This window comes from Ixodes scapularis, unplaced genomic scaffold, assembly GCF_016920785.2.
Source record: "Ixodes scapularis isolate PalLabHiFi unplaced genomic scaffold, ASM1692078v2 PGA_scaffold0__279_contigs__length_252992795, whole genome shotgun sequence".
Classification (NCBI taxonomy): Eukaryota; Metazoa; Arthropoda; class Arachnida; order Ixodida; family Ixodidae; genus Ixodes; species Ixodes scapularis.
In genome coordinates this window covers 237,547,837-237,571,254 of record NW_024609835.1, presented here as the reverse complement: position 1 = coordinate 237,571,254, position 23,418 = coordinate 237,547,837, and the positions used below count along the sequence as shown (strand labels likewise).

Sequence of the window (23,418 nt, the reverse complement as noted above, 5' to 3'; positions counted from 1 at the left end):
CCTTCATAGTTGTCGTCAATAATGTAATTGCAACGGGACCTCTAAAACCAATCATTAACATTTTAATTATCGAATTTTGGTTATTAGCCTACTGCTCGTGACGAATATGTCATCATCCAATGCCCAGCGAGCCTTATAAATTCATGGTAAAGACGGCACTTGTAAAACTCTCACTCCCTATTTTCATAATCAGGCTAGTTATCTTTTACCTAATCCTCGCTCCTCTACGAATTTCGGGACTTGCAACTACTTTTATGACATAGTGGGCACTTTTGAATGTAGACGATGCTGATATGTGTACCATGTTGAAATAACCTGAGACTGGGGTAGAGAAGAAGCATCAAATCGTAGAAGGGACAGAAAATAGACAGGACGACGTCTCAACGTCCTGTCTATTTTATGTCCCTTCTACGATTTGATGCTTCTTCTCTACCCCAGTCTCAGGTTATTTCAACATGGGCAATATTCACCAGCTCGCCTACACCCTTACGACTTTTTCTCTGATATGTGTGTTCCCCCCCGCAGCCATCGTACGCACCGATGTCTCCAGAAGTAACGCCCGAGTACCCTGTGATCGCTGTGCCCGGCCCAAGGGTGAGCGTTCAGGTTTTTTGCGTTTGTTCTTTGTGTTGTGTTTTTTTGGTTTTGGGCCTATACAATGATGGTGGAACCCTGTTATGTAAAATTTGTTTACCCTTCGCCCCTCCCATTCGTAACGCGAGGGGTCCAAATAAATAATTGTTGTTGTTATTATTGTTATAATTATTATTATTACCTGATGATATCTACGAGGCCAATTCTATTACGAAATTAAAACAATTGCCGTCAGATCTGAGATTGTAGGATTACGTTTTTATTGTTTTCGAACTGTCTTCCTTGGTGTTAGTTACAGTGCTGTTAACATTATTATGTATTTTGTCGTTCCACTTGCCGGGTCCTGTCCCACAAGTCTCCTTTAGCTTGCATGGACCCCTTTATCTGCGGTGTTGTTTTATATATGTGCAATAACCACATTAATATTGGTAGTAGTAGTAGTGGTGATAATATTATTAGTAGTAGTAGTATTAATATTATTATTAAAAATGAGTGAAGGCTTACCTCTCCTACGGATCAGCTCTGTAGGCGACATTGCAAAAATCGTTTAAGCTATAAGAGCCACCTTTTCTCAGTGTAATAATTTTTCGACTTTTCAAACCTTGCTAGATAAACCAAGACGTGCGACTTTTACATGCTTGCATGTTAATATCCGGAACCTTCGAAAATATTGGGATAATTTTTTCATAATGGTACAAAATATGATGTTTCGTGTCGATGCATTTATACTTACGGAATTTATTGTCTCGGACTCTATACTTTATCAATTCACTCTCAAAGACTACAACAACGTTTGTTTCACGCGTTCATATCGTAGGGCCGGAATCATTTCGGTTTTTGTGCATCAAATGTGGCAAGTTTCTCCCCTTAATCTACAGTTTTATCACGTCAAAAATTTATCGATCAAACTTGACAATTTTACCTTCTCACTTTCTTCGTTATGTTTCTACAGGCCTCTTTCAGAAAATGTTCGGATGTTTCTAAATGAGCTGCAGGCAACTCTCTCCACATTATCTTCCATACAGCAACTTTGTTTGGTGGGTGACTTCAATATAGACACAATGAACGCAGTATGCGACTATCTTAACATTTTGCCGAACTTTGGCTTAGAATGCTTTGTTGATGCCTCGACCCGAGAAGAAATTTTAGGAACAAAGTTGTCACTCCCTGCATTGACCATATTTTAACACGATCACCAGGTGTCTATGTGGAATCTGCTGTGATTCAAGAAAAAACTAGCAGATCACTACTTCGGGGGGTGTCAACTAACAGACACAGTGGCGTCAAACTCTAAATGCGAAAGTTTAAGACAAGCCCAAATTATTGATAATGTTGTTTTCGACAAGTCAGTTTCCTCTCATGACTGGCAGGCCTTTTTAGGTACAGTTAATAACACTGATCTATACTCAAGTTTTGTTCAAGTATTTCGCTTGCTTACTGTTGCTGCCAGTATAACTGTTACTTTGAAAAAGCGGAGACCTCATCATAAATGGCTAAACAATAATATACTTAAGATGATTGAGAAAAATAGGTCCTGTGGAGTCGGTGTCGCTGATTTCCAAACAACCAATATTTAAAAAATGAATTCGGGCAGTTAAGAAATAAAATAAACGCTGCCATTTGTTTTGCGAAGAGGCAGTTTTTTATATCACCATTTAAAAAATTCAGATTTAGTTCAGCCAAAACATGGTCAGTGATTAATCAATTCCGAGGCACTAATTCTGGAAATTCTATTGACCAGCCCCTCGAATGAAATTTTGCGTCACTTACGTCAGAATTAGCAGACGACTTCTTTGCTAAATACTCTGGCGTGGCAAGAACCAGTGTTGTTAACTCATGCACACTAAAGAATGAATTTTTGGCGTCAGCTTTCCTTCCTTGCTTGGACGAGAAGGATCTGTACTCCCTTTTATATAGTTTCAAAGCCAGCAAATCTCCCGGTATTGATGGTATTCAAGCCTATGATCTTCAGAGAAATTTCACATATATTCAGAACGTTCTGCTCGCTATGCTGAACGGCTTCATTACGTCTGGCAGCATACCTGATGAGCTCAAGGCTGCTATTGTATGGCCACTTTTCAAAGGAGGAGAACGATCCAATGTTGCAAATTATCGCCCTATTTCGATTCTAACTATTTTAGGACAAATCCTCGAGAAACATCTCTTTCTGACGACGAGCAGTTTTTTAGATAAGAACGAAATATTTTCATCTACTCAGTACGAATTCATTACCGGGAGAGGCACGCAACCGGCCCTTGATGATTTTCTGGTTGCATGTATTAAACATTCGAAATTGATATGTTTGCATTTGCTCTTTTTCTTGATGTGTCCAAAGCTTTCGACACTGTCAGCCATCAGTTGCTCCTAGCAAAATTATATCACCTTGGTTTTCACGGCCCATTTTATTCTTTACTAAAACACTTTCTATCCAAAAGGTCCCAGTTTGTGCTAATTAGAAACTTTAAAAGTTCTCGGCTTTCTTTACTATCGGGAGTGCCTCAGGGTTCTTTTCTTTCTCCTCTACTTTTCAGTATTTTTGTGAACGACATGGCCCAGGTTATCAACGGTGTAAAATGTACCAATATGCCAATCACACTCTCCTTGTGTCACGTCATATTAATTTTTCTGACTCACTCCACACACTCGAAATAAACGCCTCTCATATAATGAATTGGTTCGGTGATAACCTCCTAGACATAAACCGCTCTAAAACAAAGGTGGTATGTTTTCACAACTCCCTCAAAGACGCCAGGCTCGAGTAAAGTGTTTGCTTCACCCTTCCAGTTGTGCTCAATGCAAGTGTGTACCAATCGAGTCTGTCGATCACGTGAAATACTTAGGTGTACATTTCGATTTTGAAATCTCTGGGAACACACATATGACATATATTTGTTGCAAATTGCGAATTGTGTCTTGTATGCTTTATCATACTAAATGTTTTATGCCAGTCGGTATCAGAATAATAATCGTCCATGCGCTTGCTTACAGTATCGTTCGATACGGTGTTACGGTGCTTGGTGACTGTTCTGGTCGTTGGCAGCCCAAAGTTAATTCTTCATTGAAAGGAATCCTGACAAGCGTTGCATATAATTCTAGCTTTTCCAGCAACAGTGAAATTTTTCGAAGTCTTCAATTGCCTAATCTGCGTTCTCTTTTTATACAAACGGTAGTGCTCCGTAGTTTTTTAGAAAAATGAGTTTAAAGCACCATTTAAGTCTTCCCGAATACTTCGTCACGTTCCTCGTTTTGTAGTGCCAATTTGTTCAACCAGGTACGGTAAATGCACTCGGGATTACTACGTTCCGTGTTTGTTCAACGCCCTCCCTGACACTTTTGTTGACATTACATCACTGAAACAACTCAAGAAAGAACTCAGGTGCACCAACTTTAATTTCATCTAGCATTTCTTGCTGTGTGTGAATGCTTCGAACTTGAACTGTAATTAGCCAAGTTAATTTTAACTTAGTTTCGCCTTTTTCCCCCTCTTACTTTGTTTTAGCTTAACGCTTTTCGTGTTTTTTTTTTGTGTTTTTTTTTTCTTTTTTCATAACTTTTGTTAACGCTTTTCGTGCTTTTTTCTTTCTTTGTGTTTTTTTCTGTTTTATAGTTTGACTTTTTGTCTTACATTGTGGAATCACGACAAGGTTCTTTTGAATTTTTTATGGGCGTCATCATACAAGCCCTCTGCAGGCTTTAATATGCTCGCATTTAATACTGAATTCCAATGTGTGTGAAAATAAAACTATTATTATTATTATCATTATTATTTGAACGCTTTTCTTGAGAATCAATTAGCTTGTTTACATGCTTCCCTTTCCTTCCTTACCCTTGTTCTGAATATTGCTGTATAAGAATAACGTCCTTTGCAGACCCGCATAAAGTGGCGTCAGAAGAGAAAAAAAAAAGGGGGGGGGGGGGGGCGATCCCCTGCCTTTTCAGATATTTCTAAAATTTTATGGAAACAATATAGGCAAGGGGGAAAAATATCGCCCTCCCCTCCCCGCCATCTCCCCAAATAATCCTGACACTTTTTGCGATGTGAACCATATTCCATAACATCATGTGAAAGAAGCGTATGGCATATAATGAACAAAATGTAAGGGCGCAAACGAGCTGGTGTACATTGCACATGGTTGGAAAAAAAAAACCGAGACTGCTGGTAAACGACACAACGTAATGAGCTTTTTATCTTTTTTTTTTTTCTAGCAACGTAGAAACTTGTATAATATAAACATACTTGTATTCATTGAAATAACGGTTTTATTGACTTCGTGAATTAAGATTCAAATAAAATTACGAGCCACGGACAATTTTTCCTCTCCAGTGCACGATTTCTAAAATCATTTCGGCTCCGAGCTTGCTTGTGCAGCTAAGTCACTTTAAACATCTTCGAGCTGATAGTGGCGCTTGCGTGGTGGAGGTGGTAACGCACGTGGCTGTCACGCAGAGAAACTGGGTTCCAACCCAGCTCGACCTGTTTCTTTTTTTTTCTTTTATAACTTTGTACTCCACTGGACAGTTTAAGCTCATTCTCAGTTATATATAATCATTATGGTAATGTGGATATTTATACAGCGTGTAGTTGGTCAGCCATTTCAAAGTTGAGACGAGTCACTCGCTGTAGATGAGCAATTTAGCCAGTACAGTACAACCTCTAGCCTGGCGTTTTTAACGTGCACCACGCGGTAGTGATACACGATCTCACTCTCAATTTTTATCGCGTGTTCCGGTGTGGAACGTTCCTGAACTTGAAAATTGTATAAAAGAAATGAAAACTGTCTGCTTTAGGTCAGTAGCTCTTTCCTCGCCGTCGCAAAATATATGGTTCCTTTTTGTTTAAATATGTAGGCACAAGTTCACATCATTTAACGTTTATTTTCACTTTCACATCCCTTTGCTGTTTTCATTTGTTGCAATATTCTATTTTTTTACGGAGTGTTTGTATTTTATATGATTCATGGTTTTCATTTATTGTGGCGCGCCAATCTCAATATATTGGAGGTCCGGCCATAACGTGATAAGGTATTCCACCAGGACGCACTCGAACCGCATAATATGAATGGAGCAGGCTTTCCAAATTGCGAACCAAGGACACTAAACTCATAAGAAATAACCTTGAATCTTTAAAAATGCTCAACGCTGTAGATAGAGTGCGATTGGGAACCAGTTAAATAAAGAAGGGAAGGGGTGCCTGGTAGTGCTTTGGGCTATACGACTACCGTGCTTGCTGTACTCATATTCGCGAACTATACACCTTTAGATGTTATCCTTTTAAAGGTGAGGAGTATGAAAGTACTTATTTATCAAATATATTTTGCTATCATCCGACTGTCACCCAGCGCTGTTGTCAGATCTATTTACTCTTTCATGCTGGTCACTGACAGCAAGAAGGAGCAAACTCTTACATTGTTGCTATTGTCCTTGTTGCTATTGCTATTGTCTGATGCGCAAGGTAGTTGCGCTCTAGTAGACAATATGGATCAAGATTGCTGTTCGATGTGCAAACACACACTGCTTGTGGTTATAAAATTATTATATTGAGTAAAAACAGGTGCCTGCGAATTCCTCAAGAGGAAAGGCAGCGAAGCTACATGCTTATTTTCATTTTTAAGACGTTTAAAAATAAATAATAACATATTTGAAAATGGAAGTTTACCGTCCTATTGACTAATTAGAGTGCGGTACTATTTGATAAGACCTTCATGAGACGCCCGATTGGGCACTTTAGATATATCTAAACAAATCGCGTATATTTGTCCTCTTACGTTTGACGAACATGAAACATCATGAAACGCCTCAAGTAAATTTGTTATTGTGGAAAAGCCAAGTTGATTTTTATAAAAGATTTTGGAGCTCTCAAAGCAGTCGTAAACGCTTTTATAAATTATATGCTCAAAAAGCGTGCAGGATGTGCATGTTATTGAAATTGGCCTGTAGTTTTTTTTAGTAATGTTTCTCTCCGGATGTATGAATAGCAACAACCCTTGTACACAGCCAGTCCGCGGGGATATAACGTTGGTTTAGAGAGACCCGTTTAATAATGCTAAGATATTTAGAAACCCAATTGGCATATTCTTTCTAAAATTTGACAAGAATAGTATTAGGACCCGGAGACTTCTAGAATCAATGTTTAACAGTAGCGCAAGCGCTCCCTGTTCCGTAATAGTAATGTTTGGCATTGATCGAAGTAAATAAGTTACCCTTCGTGCCTAAATTTGCAGTAGCATAGAAGGAATAAACAGGACAAAGCGCTCTGTCCCGTCTACATCTCCTTCCTGTGTCCGTCCTTTGCGCTTATTTTGTGTACTATTGTTTAGGATTCCTTGTTTTTCGGAGAGTATTTCTCGTGAAATTCGGAAGCTGTTTTTCGGAGTTTATTTTTCGCTGGGGATCCGGGTTTCTTGGAGATTATTTTTGTTAGATTCCCAATTTTTTGAAATTCTAATTTTTTATTAGTGCGTAAAATCAGAAACAAAATAAATAAGGTCAGACTATCATCATCCGCTGTCCCGAAGGAACCTCGACATGCTAAAAGGCAACTCACTTTTGTCAGTAGTTCTTGATCTCAAAGTAAACTAAAGTGGAAACTTCTCAGGACCACACACCTTGTGCTCTTAAGATGTTCAGTTGTAAACCTGCGTCTTTTTTGCTGTTTGTTTTGTCTCTGTCCCCTCGAAATTCGGAGTTTTTCGAATAAATCTGAATTGACGAAAAATTTACCGGCGAGTGTTGTTCGGATTTTTTCTTTCAAATTTATCCGAAAACACAGAACCCTAAAGGTTATGTTTAATCAACTAGGTCATCAAATTATTTTTTATTACCTCAGGAGTTTCCGGTGAGCTGTCTTTAGAAAATATGGTACCCTGAAATATAAATAGTTGTTTCTGGACTCGTTTAACTTGCATTTTAGTTCTTCTGAAAGACGAGAAATGTCACATTTGTTTGTATGTTTCTGCTTTCGCTTTCGCTTTATTTTACGCTGTAGTTGAGTCACCTCCCTTGTAATGTAATGGCGTTGCTTATATATGTGCGTTTTTTTTCGGGGGGGGGGGGGGGGGGGGAATACATCGCTCCAGAATTTGTTGACCCTGTTTTTAAACTGGCACCACAAATCATTTAACTCACCTGCGCCATCGACTTCAAGCACTGGCAATTCTAAATGGTCAAAGATATCGACGTCGTCAGCGTTGCTGAAATTATTCACACAAACAACCAGACTCTTTGGGCCACCAATGATGAAACAATATTGCAAGTCATCAGAACCAGATTGTGGTCTGAAATACCCTGATTGACAGACACAATATTGCCACACAAATTTCTACCGACAAATATCAAGTCCAGCATTGAGCCTGCCGTGTTCCCCGCTTCTGGAAGTCCCGCTTGCCAGTTGTGTTAGATTCAAGTTAAACGACCTATCAAAAAGTAATTCAGATTGTCTCACGTCTGCGTTACCGACCTCAAGGTCGTTCCAATATATTTTAAGCAAGCTAAAATTGCCAGCAAGTTTTAAGTTTCTTACAGCAAAATAGTAAATAGTTTTCAGGATAGACCATGGAGTTTCAACAGGTCTGTAGAAAGCTCTTGTCACGTATTGCTTGCCACAGAAAGTAATTTTCAACCATACACTTTGTGCATTCGGAAGGTCCGACATCACAAGACGCGTCACCGACTTTGTTAAAATTGGAGCAACTCCTCACGGCTCCTTGAGGAGTTGGAGAAGTTGCATTGGTTGTCTTCACGCGTCATTTTGTACGCGGGGGTAGTATTTTGTCGTCCTTTATGTCTGCGTTAAATCAAGTTTCCGTTACAACTATAACATACGGATTAGATAGCACAAGGATGTGTTCTAATTCATTAGTTTTCTTAACCAGACTTCTAGTGTTGAGATTGATAATTTTGAGTTGCATGGTTGTTACATTCCAGGCTTGGGTCCCTGGTTTTAGCCTCGCGCCTTATCTCTCAAATTTGTTGACTGGCTGTGTCATCATCCCATACGAATAAATCGTTATCAACCTTAACTTTGACGTCCAAACACTTAACTAAGGGTCCGGTGGCTTTCTCGGTGAGCGTGTTTTCCCTTAGGATTCTACGTTTACTGAGGGTCGCCTGTGATTCATCGTTTCGAATCGAGATGTCAGACCCTTTAAGTTTATTACAGTTTTTGAAAACCACTATTTTTTTTATTATAGTCACTGAAGTTTATTATTATCAGTCAATCAGATTTCTTTTTTTTTTTTTACTTTTTTTTTTCTTAGTTTATGTATTCGCTCTACTGTCTCGATTTTTACATCGAAGCGGTCTCGAAAGAGCCGAGAAAGCACTTTGGTCCGTACACCGTCGCTATTTTTTCTTTCGGGCTCGGGAACGTCAAAAACAATCAAGTTATTTTCCCTGGACCTATGTTTCAATATTCCCGAGTGTTTCTTGATAAATTTTTACAGTATCTTGTAATTGCCTTACCGTAGTCCTTAATTTGCCGATTGCTTCTTTGTTTCCTTGTACCTTTCCCGATTCGCCTTCTATTTGTCCGATTATTTTGTTGATTCCATCAAAGCTTCCCTGAAGATCCACTTGTTTGGCCTTTATTTCTTTCACATCATCGCTCATATGTTTCTGGCATTCAAGTTCTTCAGTATGTTAAAAAATATACATTACTTTGGCTCTAATTATGGCCCAGTGGATAATCGATCGGAAATTACAAAGTTTAGAACGACGCTATGTAAGGAACAATGAGCTTTTTTTCTCTTTTGCAGCTGAAATTACTAGTGAAATGTGGGTCTCACTAAAGCATGCACTCGTGAAGTCTGAGGCGTTCTTCGTTTCAGTGTTCTCATGCTCGATATCTCGGGAAGTAATGCGCTTAGTTACCCTCAAACAAAAAAGGAAAAAATAGTTTGGCCCTATACTCATTTCTTCATTTAAAAAAAAGAAATACATACCTGTCACTCTCAAGCCATATTCATTCAAAAAAAAAAAAAAATATTGGGATACGCTTACGCTTCGCCTTTAAGGGTGGAACACGATAGCACTTTTGGGCCCCATTACAAAACCTTCTAATTGAACCCGCGCTCGTTCCCAAGCTGAGCAAGCATGTGTGCGTGGTCTAGTCGGTAGCGGCACGTGTCACGTGACGTGACATGACGTCGAGTGTTTTTATTAAAATTTTTCTGCCAAGTTTGCTGGGAGAATATTCCACTAAACTTTGCGGAAAAATTTTCCGGTAAGTTTGGCGGGAACATTTTACGCTCAATTTCGCGGGAAAATGACGTCTCAGCTACGTGTGACGTCACACGTGGCTGCGCGCGTTGCAGTATGGGATTTTTTGGTCTCACCGACGCCGGCGCCGACTCAAGATTCTTTTGCGACACGAGTTCCTAAACGCTATCGTGTTAAAACTGTGGGATTCCGTTCCGTTTGGAATAACTTCATAAATTTGTGTAGCACTTTAACTAATATAAAAATGTATTGGAAACAACTTGCATTGAGACAACACCGTTTTAGTAAAAAAAACAAAATTTCAGATTATTAGTCAAGCGAGAGAAAGTCTGGGAGAATTGGCTACCGAATGTCATTGCACATTTTGACTAATTGACTGTTTTATTTAATCAAGCGGCCTCGCTGCGTGGTTTCCTAACACGTTGCTCACCTCGTTACAGGGTTCTCCTGGCGACCACGGCACTCCAGGAAGGCCGGGCGATCGCGTGAGGGAGACGCTCTTTCCACCTCTCCGAAAGGGATTTCCGTGGAGTGTGAATGACGAGAGCCTTGTTTCCCTCTGCTCAGGGTGTTCCAGGAGAACCAGGCGGCCACGGTATCCCAGGAACTCCGGGGCTTCCTGGTCCCCCTGGCGACGTACGTACCAGCGAGAACAATGCGGGCACCAACAGCCAGCCATGCTTAGTTTGCGCACCTGACAGGCCTGAAAGACGCGCTGGTGCAAGCTAGAACTGGAGCTCCGAGCCTAGGTTCCAGTCTCTGAACTATTTTACAAATTGAGAGCTAATGGAAATTGGGGGGACAGCAGTCGTAGCAGAAAGCGAGATAGAGTGTTGTCGTTCATGTTGCTTGTCGGTGTACCCCGTCCCACGTCTTTGAATATCTGCTTTAACCCTGAGGGAGTTTTATCTGGTGGTAAGACGTTCACAGCGGGAACGGAACATTATGTACAAGCGCGGCAGTCGGAAGGTGCATATTTCCAAGCCTCGGAGAAATTAGTCCTGTTGTCTTGCTATAGGGAAGTCATTAAGTTGTAGGTTTGCGTGAGCTCATATTGGCATACGCTGTCTTAGGAGAAAGGCAATGCTTTCTATCCTTTAATTATTTTACTCGTTTTAATGATATTCCTTCAAAATGTTCAGACGGTATAAAAATACTCAACGATTACAATGTTTTATCTGTTTAGGCTACTGATACATTTAGTCCAAGTTATTTTACGGGTTTAAATTATTCATTCCTTGTCCAAGCATTTTTGCTTTCATCATGCGCAACACAGAGACGCGTGCACTGTGTGAAACTACTTAAATTGAAAATTACGACGCGAAATATTTCACAAAATCTTGTTGGTTGACGAAAATGAAAACCTACTCAATGTGCAGCAGAGACCAAGTATTCTAAGCGATTACTTTTGTTTCTTTGAAGTTTGGGTCTCGTTTAGACCAGAATTTTGAGACATTTCTGATTCTCCTCTCCCTCTGGTGCAATTCTACTCGAAGAACCAATCTCTTTAACATCCCTTGTAGTATATTTTTCACCGGATGTAATATCTTGTAGGGAACGAGCGTGTATGTATGTAAACGCCTGCTCCTCTTCAGCTGTCCCAGTGGTTCCATCAGCTGTCGCTTCAGCAAGGGGGACTCACGGGGGACAAGGGTCCCGCTCCCGACGCCTTCCAGTTCATGCAGGCTTCTGTGGTGAGAAAGCCATTGAACACGCCTGAAATTGTGCAAGGTTCTTCAAATGTACAAGTCGATCGACGGATGCCAATGCTATGCAGCCCTGACGCATTTGCCTGCGCCTTCAGCCACTCAGCTTACTTTATGCTAACTGCACGAACCGAAGCTTGGGCAAAAAAAAACACAAAAAAAAACAAAAAAAAAACAATATGGTTATTTTATTTTCAATTCAGGCACGGTTTTGGGGTCGAATTTATAATTTTATCCTAAACATTAACGATTTGGTTTATTTTTAAAATGAAGCAGAGCGCAAACCGCAACCTTGGCGGATTTTTGTTTTGTTTTAAATTTACTGACCATTGAAGCGGCTAAGCTGAAAACTGTTCCTCCCGCTTGCCGGGGATCACATGTTTGACCCCTCGCTATTCTGCCACCTCCAAACTGTAGGTCTTTCTCGCTACACTAACGAAATATGTTTGATTATGCCCAATGTATTTTAAAAGCTTTTTATTTTTAATTTTTTAATGTCGAATTGTGTTGCTTTGATGATCTTTGGCAAAGTTTTGCAAGCTGTTGCGTGTGACGTATTTAAGATATTTTAATTGCGTCTCCAAAAGCTCACATCGAGATATTTACAATAAATACAAGTTCAATATGTAACTTCAAAATAAAATTTATCACATATTATTGAATGAACGCATGTTTCGAAAATGTAGTAAATTTGAAGTCGATTTTCTCAAAAACCCCATTCTTATTTGCTTTTCTTTTTACTGGTTGCAAGGTATATAATAGTGCTTTATTAAAAAATAGAAATAAAAAAATATTCCATTTTGTTTATATTTCCGCGCGCGTCTCCGATCAAGCGCACCCGTGGCCGAATGGTTATCGCCAACAAAAAAAATCGACTGGTTATAGTTCCCGGCTCCTACGCAAAGGGCTTGAGGTTCAATGCATGGGGCGGAGGCGTCTTTTTGTTACTTCTGTAAATGTTGCGTTCTGGTAAATTCGAGAACCCTGTTGCTTATTCGAGGTTATAATATTCTACGCGCCGAACCTTCTACGCGCCGCTTTTTCAAGAAGCTCACGCGTGTACATGAGGGACTCCGCGTGGCAGGCTAGAGTCAGTCTCGCCCCAGCGCTCGATCCTGGTGTTTCGCCTACATCGACGCCTGCGACGCTTACCCTCTTCTATGTTGTTTTGGGCACAAGCATGCCCCATTAAACGTTTAGTTTCTCCAGTTATTCGCCGCCTCATCAATTGTCATTCGTGAAAATATCACCGCCATTAAAGCTTAAATCTTGTCAGATGTGCGTTGTAAAGCGGCAAGCCTTGTTGCGGAGTAAAGCGCCCTTTACTAAGCATTACACACTTATCACTTATCTTTAAGCTTTACATGTTGCTTAAAGTATTAATGTTAAGTCATTAACTATTGCATACCGAGGTGTTGACCAGGATAGCATCTATAAGAAGACGCAGTCAGAACGAAGTGACGACATTAAAGCTTAATGCCGGAAATATGTAAGAAATACTTTTTTTTCGTATTTTTTTTATAAATTACTATCGTACCTTGCTATTAATAGAAAGACAAAGCTAAAAAACATGCGGCTTTAAAAAAATGGGTTTAAAAATTTTTGGATTTTCGTATTCAAATATATGCAACGTTAAACATATCATATTAAATTTCTATTTTAAGAAAAATTACTAAGTTTCAGCTTACTGTTGATGTCAACGTCATTATACTATTTTAAGTAAATAACACGTAAAACATTGCCAAACTTTGCCAGAAATCATCAAAGGGACTGGTGTTTTCTGCCATCTGTCAAGAATCGCTTGTTTTACCACACAATGTTTTGTTTGCTTCTCTAAATATTTCACTAGGAGTGTTATTTTTTTTATAATCTAAAAATAAATTTATGCTTGATTAATCGTAAAAAAAATCATTTTAAGTCTTTAAAAATTTTTAACTGTGCCCCTTTGATGCGTTTTGCCAAAGTTCAGTCAGTTTTTATCTGTGATCTACTTGGAATATTTTAATTACCTTGACATATGACCGGAAAAATAGAACTTCGTTATCTTTATTGAACACAAATACAATATAAATCGTTGGAATAAAATGCGTTGTGTACATTTTAATTAAAGAGTAAAAAATCTAGCGAATTTCAAAGCGACCTTCTCAAAACCCCTATTTTAATTAGTAGCAGGGCTTGTTAGAAAATATAAACAAAAAATATAGTATTATCTTTGCATAACCGCCTATAAAGCTTGAATCTTGTCACTTTCTTTTGTGACTGCTTCCTCGCATAGGTTCTATTCTGGTCAACACACGGTACAGTATTGACTACTGCCTAATATGAATATTTTAAGTAACTGGCAATCTTAGATATTAGCGAATTGGTGCGTGATGTAGAGTAAAATGCATTTTACTTTTAAACCACGCTTGCTGTTTTACAACGCAAATTTGACTAGATTCAAGCTTTCATTACGGTCGTATAAACAAAATACTAAGGTTATCAATAATTGTTGCCTCCTAGCTGTAACTTCTTCATTCAGTGATGGAATTGAAAGATGTTACATTCGATTGAAAGTTTGAAATCTTCTTTTTCCCAGGAGCACACAACTTTTCAATATAGTCCCCACCGGCGGTGATGCGCTTGCACTACCGGCGCACTAGTCTCCGCCTTCCGCCGTAGTGCTTATGTGTTCGCGCTAATTATGCACTTTTTTTTTTTTTTTTGAAAAATTAGGTAATGGCATGTGTGCACTCATGAATTTTGAGGGAGCATACTTTTTCTGGGTTCAAGGTGAGTCCACCCTCGAGCGAACATCGTACGGACCATTTCTTATGCTCACTGAGCGGTGGCGGCCAACGAAAACCCCTCACATAAGTGTCCCGTTTGTTTGCTTATTTTTTTGCCCGCAGGGCCCCATCGGTCCACGAGGCTCACCAGGACCACCAGGACCTCTCGTAAGACCTGAGTATTATGAAATTAACAAAACAAAGTTGAATTTTTTATGCATTGTTTAATTATCTCGTAGCTACGTGTGTGAAATATCAGCAAATACTGAATATATTCTTCGCAGCAAATTGAATGATGTCATACTACAGGTAGCTTAATTAAGAAGTTAAAGTCAGATCCCCTCAAATATTTTGTATTAGCTACCGATAATACTCTTGTTTTTTGTTTGTGTGTGTGTGTGTGTTTTTTTTTTTTTAGTCACTGATATATCTCTCCGCGTTGGCAAACAGTTCTTACATTTTCGAAGAACCGTTTTCAAATTTACATCTGGTCACTTTTATTACTTCATGAATTGTTTGCCTGATGCATGATTCACACCAAGGCAACGTCAGGAAAGCTGGAGATAAAAAGAAACATCAGTCAGAAAAGAAACACAAATAGGATGAACGACATCCAATCACAAAATAATTTATTGGGAGCATAATATAATACATACTCAAAAACAACTGGTCGGACTAGCTGGACAAGATACTCTCTGGACAGCCGTCGTCAGACATACTCGAGGCTCTATATTCACGTTCATAATATTACTTAAAAAAAAAAACGCAGATAGTTTTCTTGGTGTTATTTGCGTGTCCGCCTTTAAACTATATGTATTGTTCTTTTGATATTATTTGTGAAGCGAAAAATAGGGACTCTAACCAAAAATTTAATAAACATTTACCCGATGAAATTTTTGGTTAGAGCCCCTACTTTTCGCTTCATGTCTATTCCTAACCAGGCAGAGGGCTGTCGAACGTTTACCTTCAAATCAATATTATTTGTTAAAGTAACTTGTTTCTCGAGTCTTCTGCTAAAATAATTATTTAGTTATTTGGACAGCAACGTAAAGATGGAAGTACGAGGTGTGATCACGAAGTTCCGGGACTGATTTTGTAGCGTAAAAAGAGAGGGCAGTACAGTGATGCGCTTCAGGAACGGCAGAACATTGCTGGAAGACGAAGGGCAGTAGGGAGACTTTAGCCGACCTCTCCTTGACTTCGGTGACATACTGCTATTCTTGAGGCGCGAGTTCCGCATAAAATACCTCACGCACCTCACTGCCTTTTGACGTAAGCCTTCCAAATCATTTAAAAGGTCTCTGTTTTATGTTTGCTCAGCTTGACGTAAAACTGATCTTCGTTCTCGGTTTGGTTCGCAGTGTATGCAAAGATCGCCACCATGCTCGTGCATGTGGTCAAACAAACTAGTGTAGCGCAGCTCCAAATGTTCACAGAGCGACGCCCTTTGGTATAACGAGATACGAAGGTTCTTTACTTTGACTGCTGCGCGCGCATCCCTGCACTGTCCTTACTTTCTACGCTACAAAATCAGTCCCGGAACTTTTTGATCACCCCTCGTATATAGTTTGTTATTTTGGCATGTGTAAAATCAATGTGATTTTTTTTTCCGACTGGTATGGCATTGCTTGAGAAAAAGTATATCGCGTGTCAGTAGGGATAAAAGGGAACCGAGAAGCTCGCGTATCCCCAATGTTTCAATATGCGCTCAGCTATATTTAACTCAATTGGCTTAAAATAGTTTCTCAAAACCCAGCAAAATCTGCCAATCAATACCGCATACGCCCGAAAAGAAACTTCTAGAAAGAGTAAAAGAGGAACGTTTGGCAGACGCCACGCATCCAGCGCGAACACCAAACAAGCAATTGCGCTGTTCTATTATGCGTTTCCTCAACTTCCGCAGACAGGTCCCGCAGTTTGAAATTGTCTATTGCGGTTAGGTGTGGTGATCCTAAGACAAACGCGCGAGTAAATTATTTGACTTGTTGAGTTCGTTCATTCAAGTTAAACGTATGCAGGCATGCTACATAACCTCACACTTTAATTGTAATATGTATCATGAAGGAGACCAAGAAGCATGGGAGCACAAGCGCATACGCTTTGTCTACGCAGACAAATAACAAAAGAACTATACCATGGGGATGACAGTTGTGATATATGTGTGCCATTACAATATATTAGTAAGGTACCTGAATGTTTATTCTCAACTCCGGAGACTTCAGTACCAAAATAAGGTTATAGCTGTGTGTGCCGTAAGTCGGTATTTCGGAGTACGGCACATCGGAAGGCCGGCGGTGCCTCTTTTGACAAGTCGTGGGTAAAATACCAGTCAACATATCGCGTTTTTTTTTATTATTATTATGGTTTTGACTAAAGACGTCAAAATAACAAAGTGGTTACTTTAAAGTCTTGGTGATCCAGAGTAATGGAGCAGCTATTCTCCCGTCTTCAAACAGTAATGTCGTAGACTTGGAAATAACCCCTCTAGTTATTTTCAAAAAGGAAGGCCAAGGCAGTCACCATATGAGAAAATGAAAAATGTTTGGGGTATCAGTTCACCCAGTATAGGTGAACGGATGGGAACCATGTTCAATCACTTCGTCCGCGCAGTTCGCTCAGCGCTCTTATGCATGCCCTTACTCTATCAGACCTAGAATCAAGAACAAAACATTTTCTTCAACTGAAATATGAAGTTGAGTGGAGCATGTTTAACTTGTAAAGTGACCAAAAAACGAAGACAGAAAGAAGATGAGACAGGACCAAGTGCTAACTTACAACTGAACGTTTATTGAAACAAACTCAATATCTGTACACAAAGTCGGGCTCCCGACACAAAATGGCAAACTCGCAAACTCTTTCTCAGTTAAGTGCACTAACGGTGCACTTACGCAAATGTCATCGGCCTTTATTCTTGTGCAGTAGGCCTCAGACAATTGTTTCTCCGTTTTGTTTTTGAGCTTTCCTACTATATTTGTTTCATCGGGTGATCGAGCAATTCATTGTGATATGTTTCTTTGTGCGCCTAGCCTTGACGGAACAAAACTAGTTGGAAAACTCAAATACAAAACTGAGAGAGAATTGTTTTGAGGCCTACTGCATAAGAGTAAAGGGGGAGGATAGATGCGTAAGTGCACCGTCAGTGCGCTTAACTGGGAAAATGTTTCCCTTTTTTGAGTCGGGAGCACGGATTCGTGTGCAAATAGTAAGTGTGTTTCAATAAACGTTCAGTTGTAAGTTATCGCTTGGTCCTGTCTCTTCTGAGTGTCTTCGTTTTTTAGGCGTTTTACAACTTAAACATGTACCAACTAGCCCACATATCCATTTTATTGAGAGGAACAGTTTTCGCCAATGCTATATCTTTATTACCGTAATTGATATGTGTCAAATCTAACTAATTTTTAAAAGGGTATGTTGTAAGAAACGAGCATTTAGAATACATGTAATTTAAAATGCGTGAATGGGGGAAGCTTAGAATGTTCTGTTACCAAATTAGTCAGAAGAATGAGTATTTAAAATATTCACAATAAGGCATAGGAAACATTTTAGTTCACTCGGGTGTTGGTCAGTTTATTAAATAATTTTCTACGGGTTAAATTTCAATAGCTCTGAAATATTTTGAGATATTTAATTCTAGAGTATCATGCGGTTGGGCCCGATTCAAAGGATTGTTTTGCATGTACGTCGGGTACATCTATTTAACTCGCTCTCGCAAACATTTCAAATACTGCTTGATGGAGCATCAGCTTCATCACGTGTGACAAACAATCTTATCGGCACAAAGAAAACATATTTCGGTCAAACGAAGAATTTAGCTACCTCAAGGTTCGCAAATCAGTGCTTTCATCTTGTTTGTGTCGACACAAATGAACATTTTGTCGCAAAAAAAAAAAAAACATTCCTGAAAGCAGTACCGGTCGGCGTAAGTGGAATGTGTTGAACCCACCTTAAATCAATTGCAAAAATTAGAAAAAATCACTTTCGCCTGTTACGAGGCTACATTACCACGTAGATGCCGCTAAATGGTGGGTTTTATTTTCGACATATTGAAAAAAGAAAAGTTAAAATAAAATACTAAAATTCTACATACCGACATGAGGTTAAACATTCTTCATATCATTATTTTAAAAAAAACGTTGTGGTATATAAGAAATTTAATTTTTACGTACCAGAGAAGCGAGAAAAAAAATACTCACTTAGCTCTCTTTCCCTTGTGTCTCTAAAACGGCCTCAATTACCTACAGCAACCTTTTTCACTTTTACAGCGCCGGTCTGTATAAAACTGTTGTTTGTGTTCGCAACTTGTAAGTGAAGCATTTTTTTTTATCATTTTCACAAGTTAAATCTAACCGCATAATGTACATTTTTGGTTAACTACAATGTCACAGGACGTGAAACCAAGTTTTGAAATTTATTTAAAGTGGGTTTGATTTATATAACTCACACGGTAATGTGATTTCTATTATAATATGTGGCAAAAGGCAGCAAAAAGATAATCGTAGTTTTTATTTTAGCATATTGTGACGAGCAACGTTTTCTATATTGCGGGAGAATCAACCTTTTTATGTAAACCTCTAACAGGGGCCCCAAGGTTTTCAAGGCCTGAGAGGGGAAAGCGGAGAAGTTGGACCGCCGGTAAGTGCGCAACTTTGAAAACCCACTGTCCACTTACTTTACCGTCAGACGACCCAAGCTTTCAGATATTTATTTTCTGGGAACGGGTAGCTGTTGTAGTACAAGGATGTATTAACGGAGGTACAGGCACGTCAAAAGAAATAGGACATGTTCAAAAGTATGTCTCTCTTAGTCAGAATATTGTGACTAAAAACATAACCACGTTTCAGAACGCAAGTGGCAGTCACACTTCAGTAGTATAAGCCCTTTAATAATGATGTGAAGTGGGGAGACGTTTTTTTATCTTTACTCGCCTTACCTGTGCATGAGACACCTTAAATGCATTACTGGCTCGTGCAAACAAAGCGCGAAGTCTGCAAGACATTGTAGAAATAAAATCGAAGAAAGAAACCCTGTACGTAAAGTCTCTGAGTGGATAAAAAGCTCTTAGCAGAATGCCGGCTGATAACATCAAGCTTTGTAGAAAGCTTATCTTAAAACACGTGCATACGCAGCGCTAACAAAAAAAAAAAAAAGTAACATTCAGATTCTGAGAAGGCTTAAAATGTAGTCGATAAAACATGTGCTGCAATTTATAAAAAGCATTACTTGATGCGTTTTGAAGTGTAAACAACTACAGACGTCTTTAGATGGTCAAAGAAATACATGTTGTGTATGTTTAACCATAAAGCAAGACGTTATACGGCTCCAGTCGTTGAAATTGTTAATTTAAAGAGGGTGTGGTTGATAAGCTAGCTACATGAATACACGGATATGTTCTTGAATGGTTGCATCTGATCAGTCTTAAAGTTTGCATAATCACAGGTTAGCAATTTATTGAGGCACCTGTCGTGGAAGACGATAACTTCCTTGGCCTCGAACAAGAAGGTTTTATGCATTGAAAGCTGCATGACATAATAAACTTTTAAACTGAAAGTATGCAAACAAAATATCGTTTAATGCATTTTGCACTAACAATATATTCTAAACATTTTGATTACGATTGTAGTGTTTTTTACGTAAAGGGTCAATGTGTTAGTTATTTTGGAAGTTATTGACACACTGCCAAAAATTGTTTTAATTATTTCGACCACTTTGATACAGAATCTCACACTTTTTATCATTTATTTTATCTTTTCTTTCTAATACCTGCGTCCAAATGGGGCTCCAGAAAGAGGAACGAATTTTTCACGACGGTCAAATAATTTATCTTATATTCGAAGCGCTCCAACAATTTTTTTATGATACTAATTGAGTTATGCAATCGATTGAATTTCCCTTATCATTTTCTTTATTGAGGAAATGCCTTTTTTTGTCAGGCCTAGAATTCCATAGACACTATACGTTTGTTCATCTGTAATCAGATTTTATTTCTACAACCAATGAGCACTCAGGCTGGAATCCCACGTGTTCATATAAAATTGTCGTGATTTTTCCTTCTATGGGGATAACACAGTTGATCATGAATTGGTCGCTTCGCCGATATTAGTGTAGCTATTTTGGGTCATAGGAACCAGAGGCATTAATGAAAAAAGAGAAAGCTTTTAAAACTGTTATCAGTCACGCAGTTCTTTTTAATATTGATGCAATTCTGAACAAATTCGCATCGCATTTTTTAATACTAGGCAAAAAGGCACAATGTGGTACATAACCGCTTTTCACTTTTATTTGAAGTGGGTTTTCAGACTAAGATATTTTTGTAGCTGTAAATATTTTGAGTATTGTTTTCACGCGCGTGATACCCATAAAGCACACATTGACAGAATAATTGCGTTTTTCATACAAACCGTGGCAAATAACGAAGTCAAAAAAGCCATTTTCTTTGGAAATACAATCTGCGCAGACAGCATTTTAGCGTGAGGACGTTATCTTTGTTCCGTAAGTCTCTGACGTTGCGTCGATCGCTATTATATAACATCGTGCTCCGCAGAAACGTAGACTTGCGAGACATTCCTATAAACAGCACGTTGATAACTTTAGTAAATTGCTAATTTTGCAAATTGCAACCAATATTAGACAAAACAGCGCTATATCCATTTACAACAAAACAAATTAGTAAACTTAGGGAACTTGGTAAATATCTTTTTGTCTAGCTCTCAGAATACACAAATCATTGAAGTTAAACAATACGTTTTCTAAGAAGCTAAGCGAAGTTGTCGGAGTCGGTATTGAACCAAACACCAGAAGTTAAAGGACCCAGGATTGAACAGGAACGGTGAGCAATGGCAGTAACCAAATCATTCCAATGCCGGCCTGCGGATGAATTCGACTTCGCAAGTCCAGATAAATAGCCTAATTGAAAGTGGAGATTCGAACGCTTCCGTGCGGCTACTTGTCTTTTTATGATATAATCCAGAACACGTAAATGATACTCTGTACTTTATGGGCGAAACGTTTGAAGACATTCTCTGTCGTTGAATTACAATCCAGCATTGAAGGTTATGCAGGAAACTTTCCAGCATATTCAGCAAGAGATGGAGAAGCCGGATGGCAAGCTGAAGCACTGTCAGGAAAGATCGTTGGATATTCCGCACGATAAAAGAACATCTACCTGGAAAGAAAGAAAGCCATCGAAGCTCTGAAAACAAGCCAAAACTGGTCATATATCAACCAATGTATAAGGCTGAAATCACTAATAAAACTCTGCCCTGCATCGGGTCGACTGCGATCACACACCGTGGAAAAGTTGAGAAACATGTAATCAAAGTTTAGTTTTAATAGATGCGCTGTTGGACTTAGATTAATTAGGAATGGCGTTTTGATATGAAGCTACATGGAGCTCTCACAGTCAATAACGACCACAAATATTACAATTGCTGTCGCTGCACGTCTATTCAATAAAAGGTGAAGCTTTCATTCTCCGCAAAGTTTTTTTTTTTTTTTTTTATGACAAATAATTGCGACATGTTTGTAGGCCTAATTAGTTGTGACAACCTTGTCTTTTTTTATCCAATCAGAAGCTATTTACAAAAAAAGGAGGAGGAACGTCGTTCAGCTGTAATCTTTTTATTTACAACGTCGTTCAGCAGATGTTTCTATTTGCAAGCGCGACGCCTGTGACAATGTCTGGGCTCATTAAATATTCTAATGATTCGCTGAAACATTTTACTGAGATCGCTGAGAGATATGGTGTCGGCGGTGAAGGCCTATATTTCAACTATCGGTCAGGCGAGGTTTCACCTAGATTGCTCCGTCACACCCTTCGGTGGTTTTTATATATTTTTTAAGCTAAAAGCAACAAATTGCAACCAATCTTAGACAATCTGAAGAAATGCATCACCGCGTGCAAAGCGTAAATGAACCTAGTTCAATTAAAAAAGTTATGACTGCACAGGAAACCCTGAACTCAAGAAAGGGCTAGTGGTGACGTGACAGTGGTGCAGACACAACCGAAGGGTCTTCCTAATATCCTTATGTCACTGTTTCTGGTCTACTTCTAGGGTTCACCCGGTCCTCAAGGAGAAAGAGGACTACCTGGACTACCTGGCAAAGACGTAAGTTCTTTCAAAATCAGCATCATTTCACGACACAGTTATGAGGCACAGTTGATGTACAAAGGGGGATCCGTGGCCGAGTGGGCTGGAGCATACCAGCTCGGAGCACGTGGAGCGAAAGCTCAAGCTGCAGAAATCAGGGATCCTGGGTTCAATCCCCACCCCTGCTCGTTTCGATCTGGATGAGCATCGTGCCGGCGTGGGGTCGTGTATCACTAATGAGTGATGCACGTTAAAGACCCCAGGCTAGCGGTTGTAGTGCACTGGGCAAATTTCTCATCAACAGCTGGGAGACTTGTCGCCCGTTGAGGCAGACCAAGTTCAAGGCTGTATGAACATAAACACAACCCGATAATTCTTTTACAGCGGAGCAGCTAGAGGCTAGTTTCCCCAGGATCGTGTCCGTCAGCAAACAAATGATGACACAGAACTCTGGACAGCTACCACATTCTATGGGCGACGGCGGCAACAAGACAACCGGCCTGCCGGCTGTCTGGTCGCCGCCGTCGCTCATAGATGTCGGCAACCTTTCGAGCCTTTCCACTCTGGCTTGCCGACTTGCGGCCGGCCAATAGTTCATTCCCACCATAATACAGCTTCGCTGCAGCGGTCTTTCTTCTTTACCCAAGTGGAAAGGCTGAAAGTTTTTTTTTTTTTTTTTTTGTACAATCACTTTCGGATCTTACAACATACTAATAAAGTGCTACGAAGCGCAGAAATTCTATTCTATGTAACGGTACCTTTCACCCCTCGTCTTCTGCTTAGTCACTATTCAAGAAAAACTAGCTCATTTTGATAACTTCTTGTACCGGTTACTTGTTAACGTCCTTGAACGTATCCGTGACACACAAAAAAGGTGATTACGTAGGCAAGCTGGTGAATCGCCGTACTGAAAACCCCAGGAAACAAGGGGCCACAAAAAAGGTACAAAAACAACACCGTCTCAAAATGATGTTGTTGGGTCCGTCATTTTGTGTGTCCCGGGCCCCCGTCTCAGGGGTTTTCAGTATGAACGTATCTGTAACATGT

General features: G+C 39.5%; 1 protein-coding gene across 1 annotated transcript in view; it reads left to right on the top strand.

The window, feature by feature from the left end:
* The first annotated feature begins 540 nt into the window (after positions 1-540).
* LOC8030370 (collagen alpha-1(I) chain) overlaps positions 541-23,418 on the top strand; it is a 140,267-nt gene continuing 117,389 nt past the window's right edge. The window contains exons 1-7 of the mRNA XM_042294438.1: positions 541-594; positions 10,251-10,295; positions 10,378-10,446; positions 11,406-11,504; positions 14,408-14,452; positions 18,863-18,916; positions 22,336-22,389. Of these exons, the coding sequence (XP_042150372.1) occupies positions 541-594; positions 10,251-10,295; positions 10,378-10,446; positions 11,406-11,504; positions 14,408-14,452; positions 18,863-18,916; positions 22,336-22,389 (420 nt within the window). The remainder of the gene's footprint in view (positions 595-10,250; positions 10,296-10,377; positions 10,447-11,405; positions 11,505-14,407; positions 14,453-18,862; positions 18,917-22,335; positions 22,390-23,418) is intronic.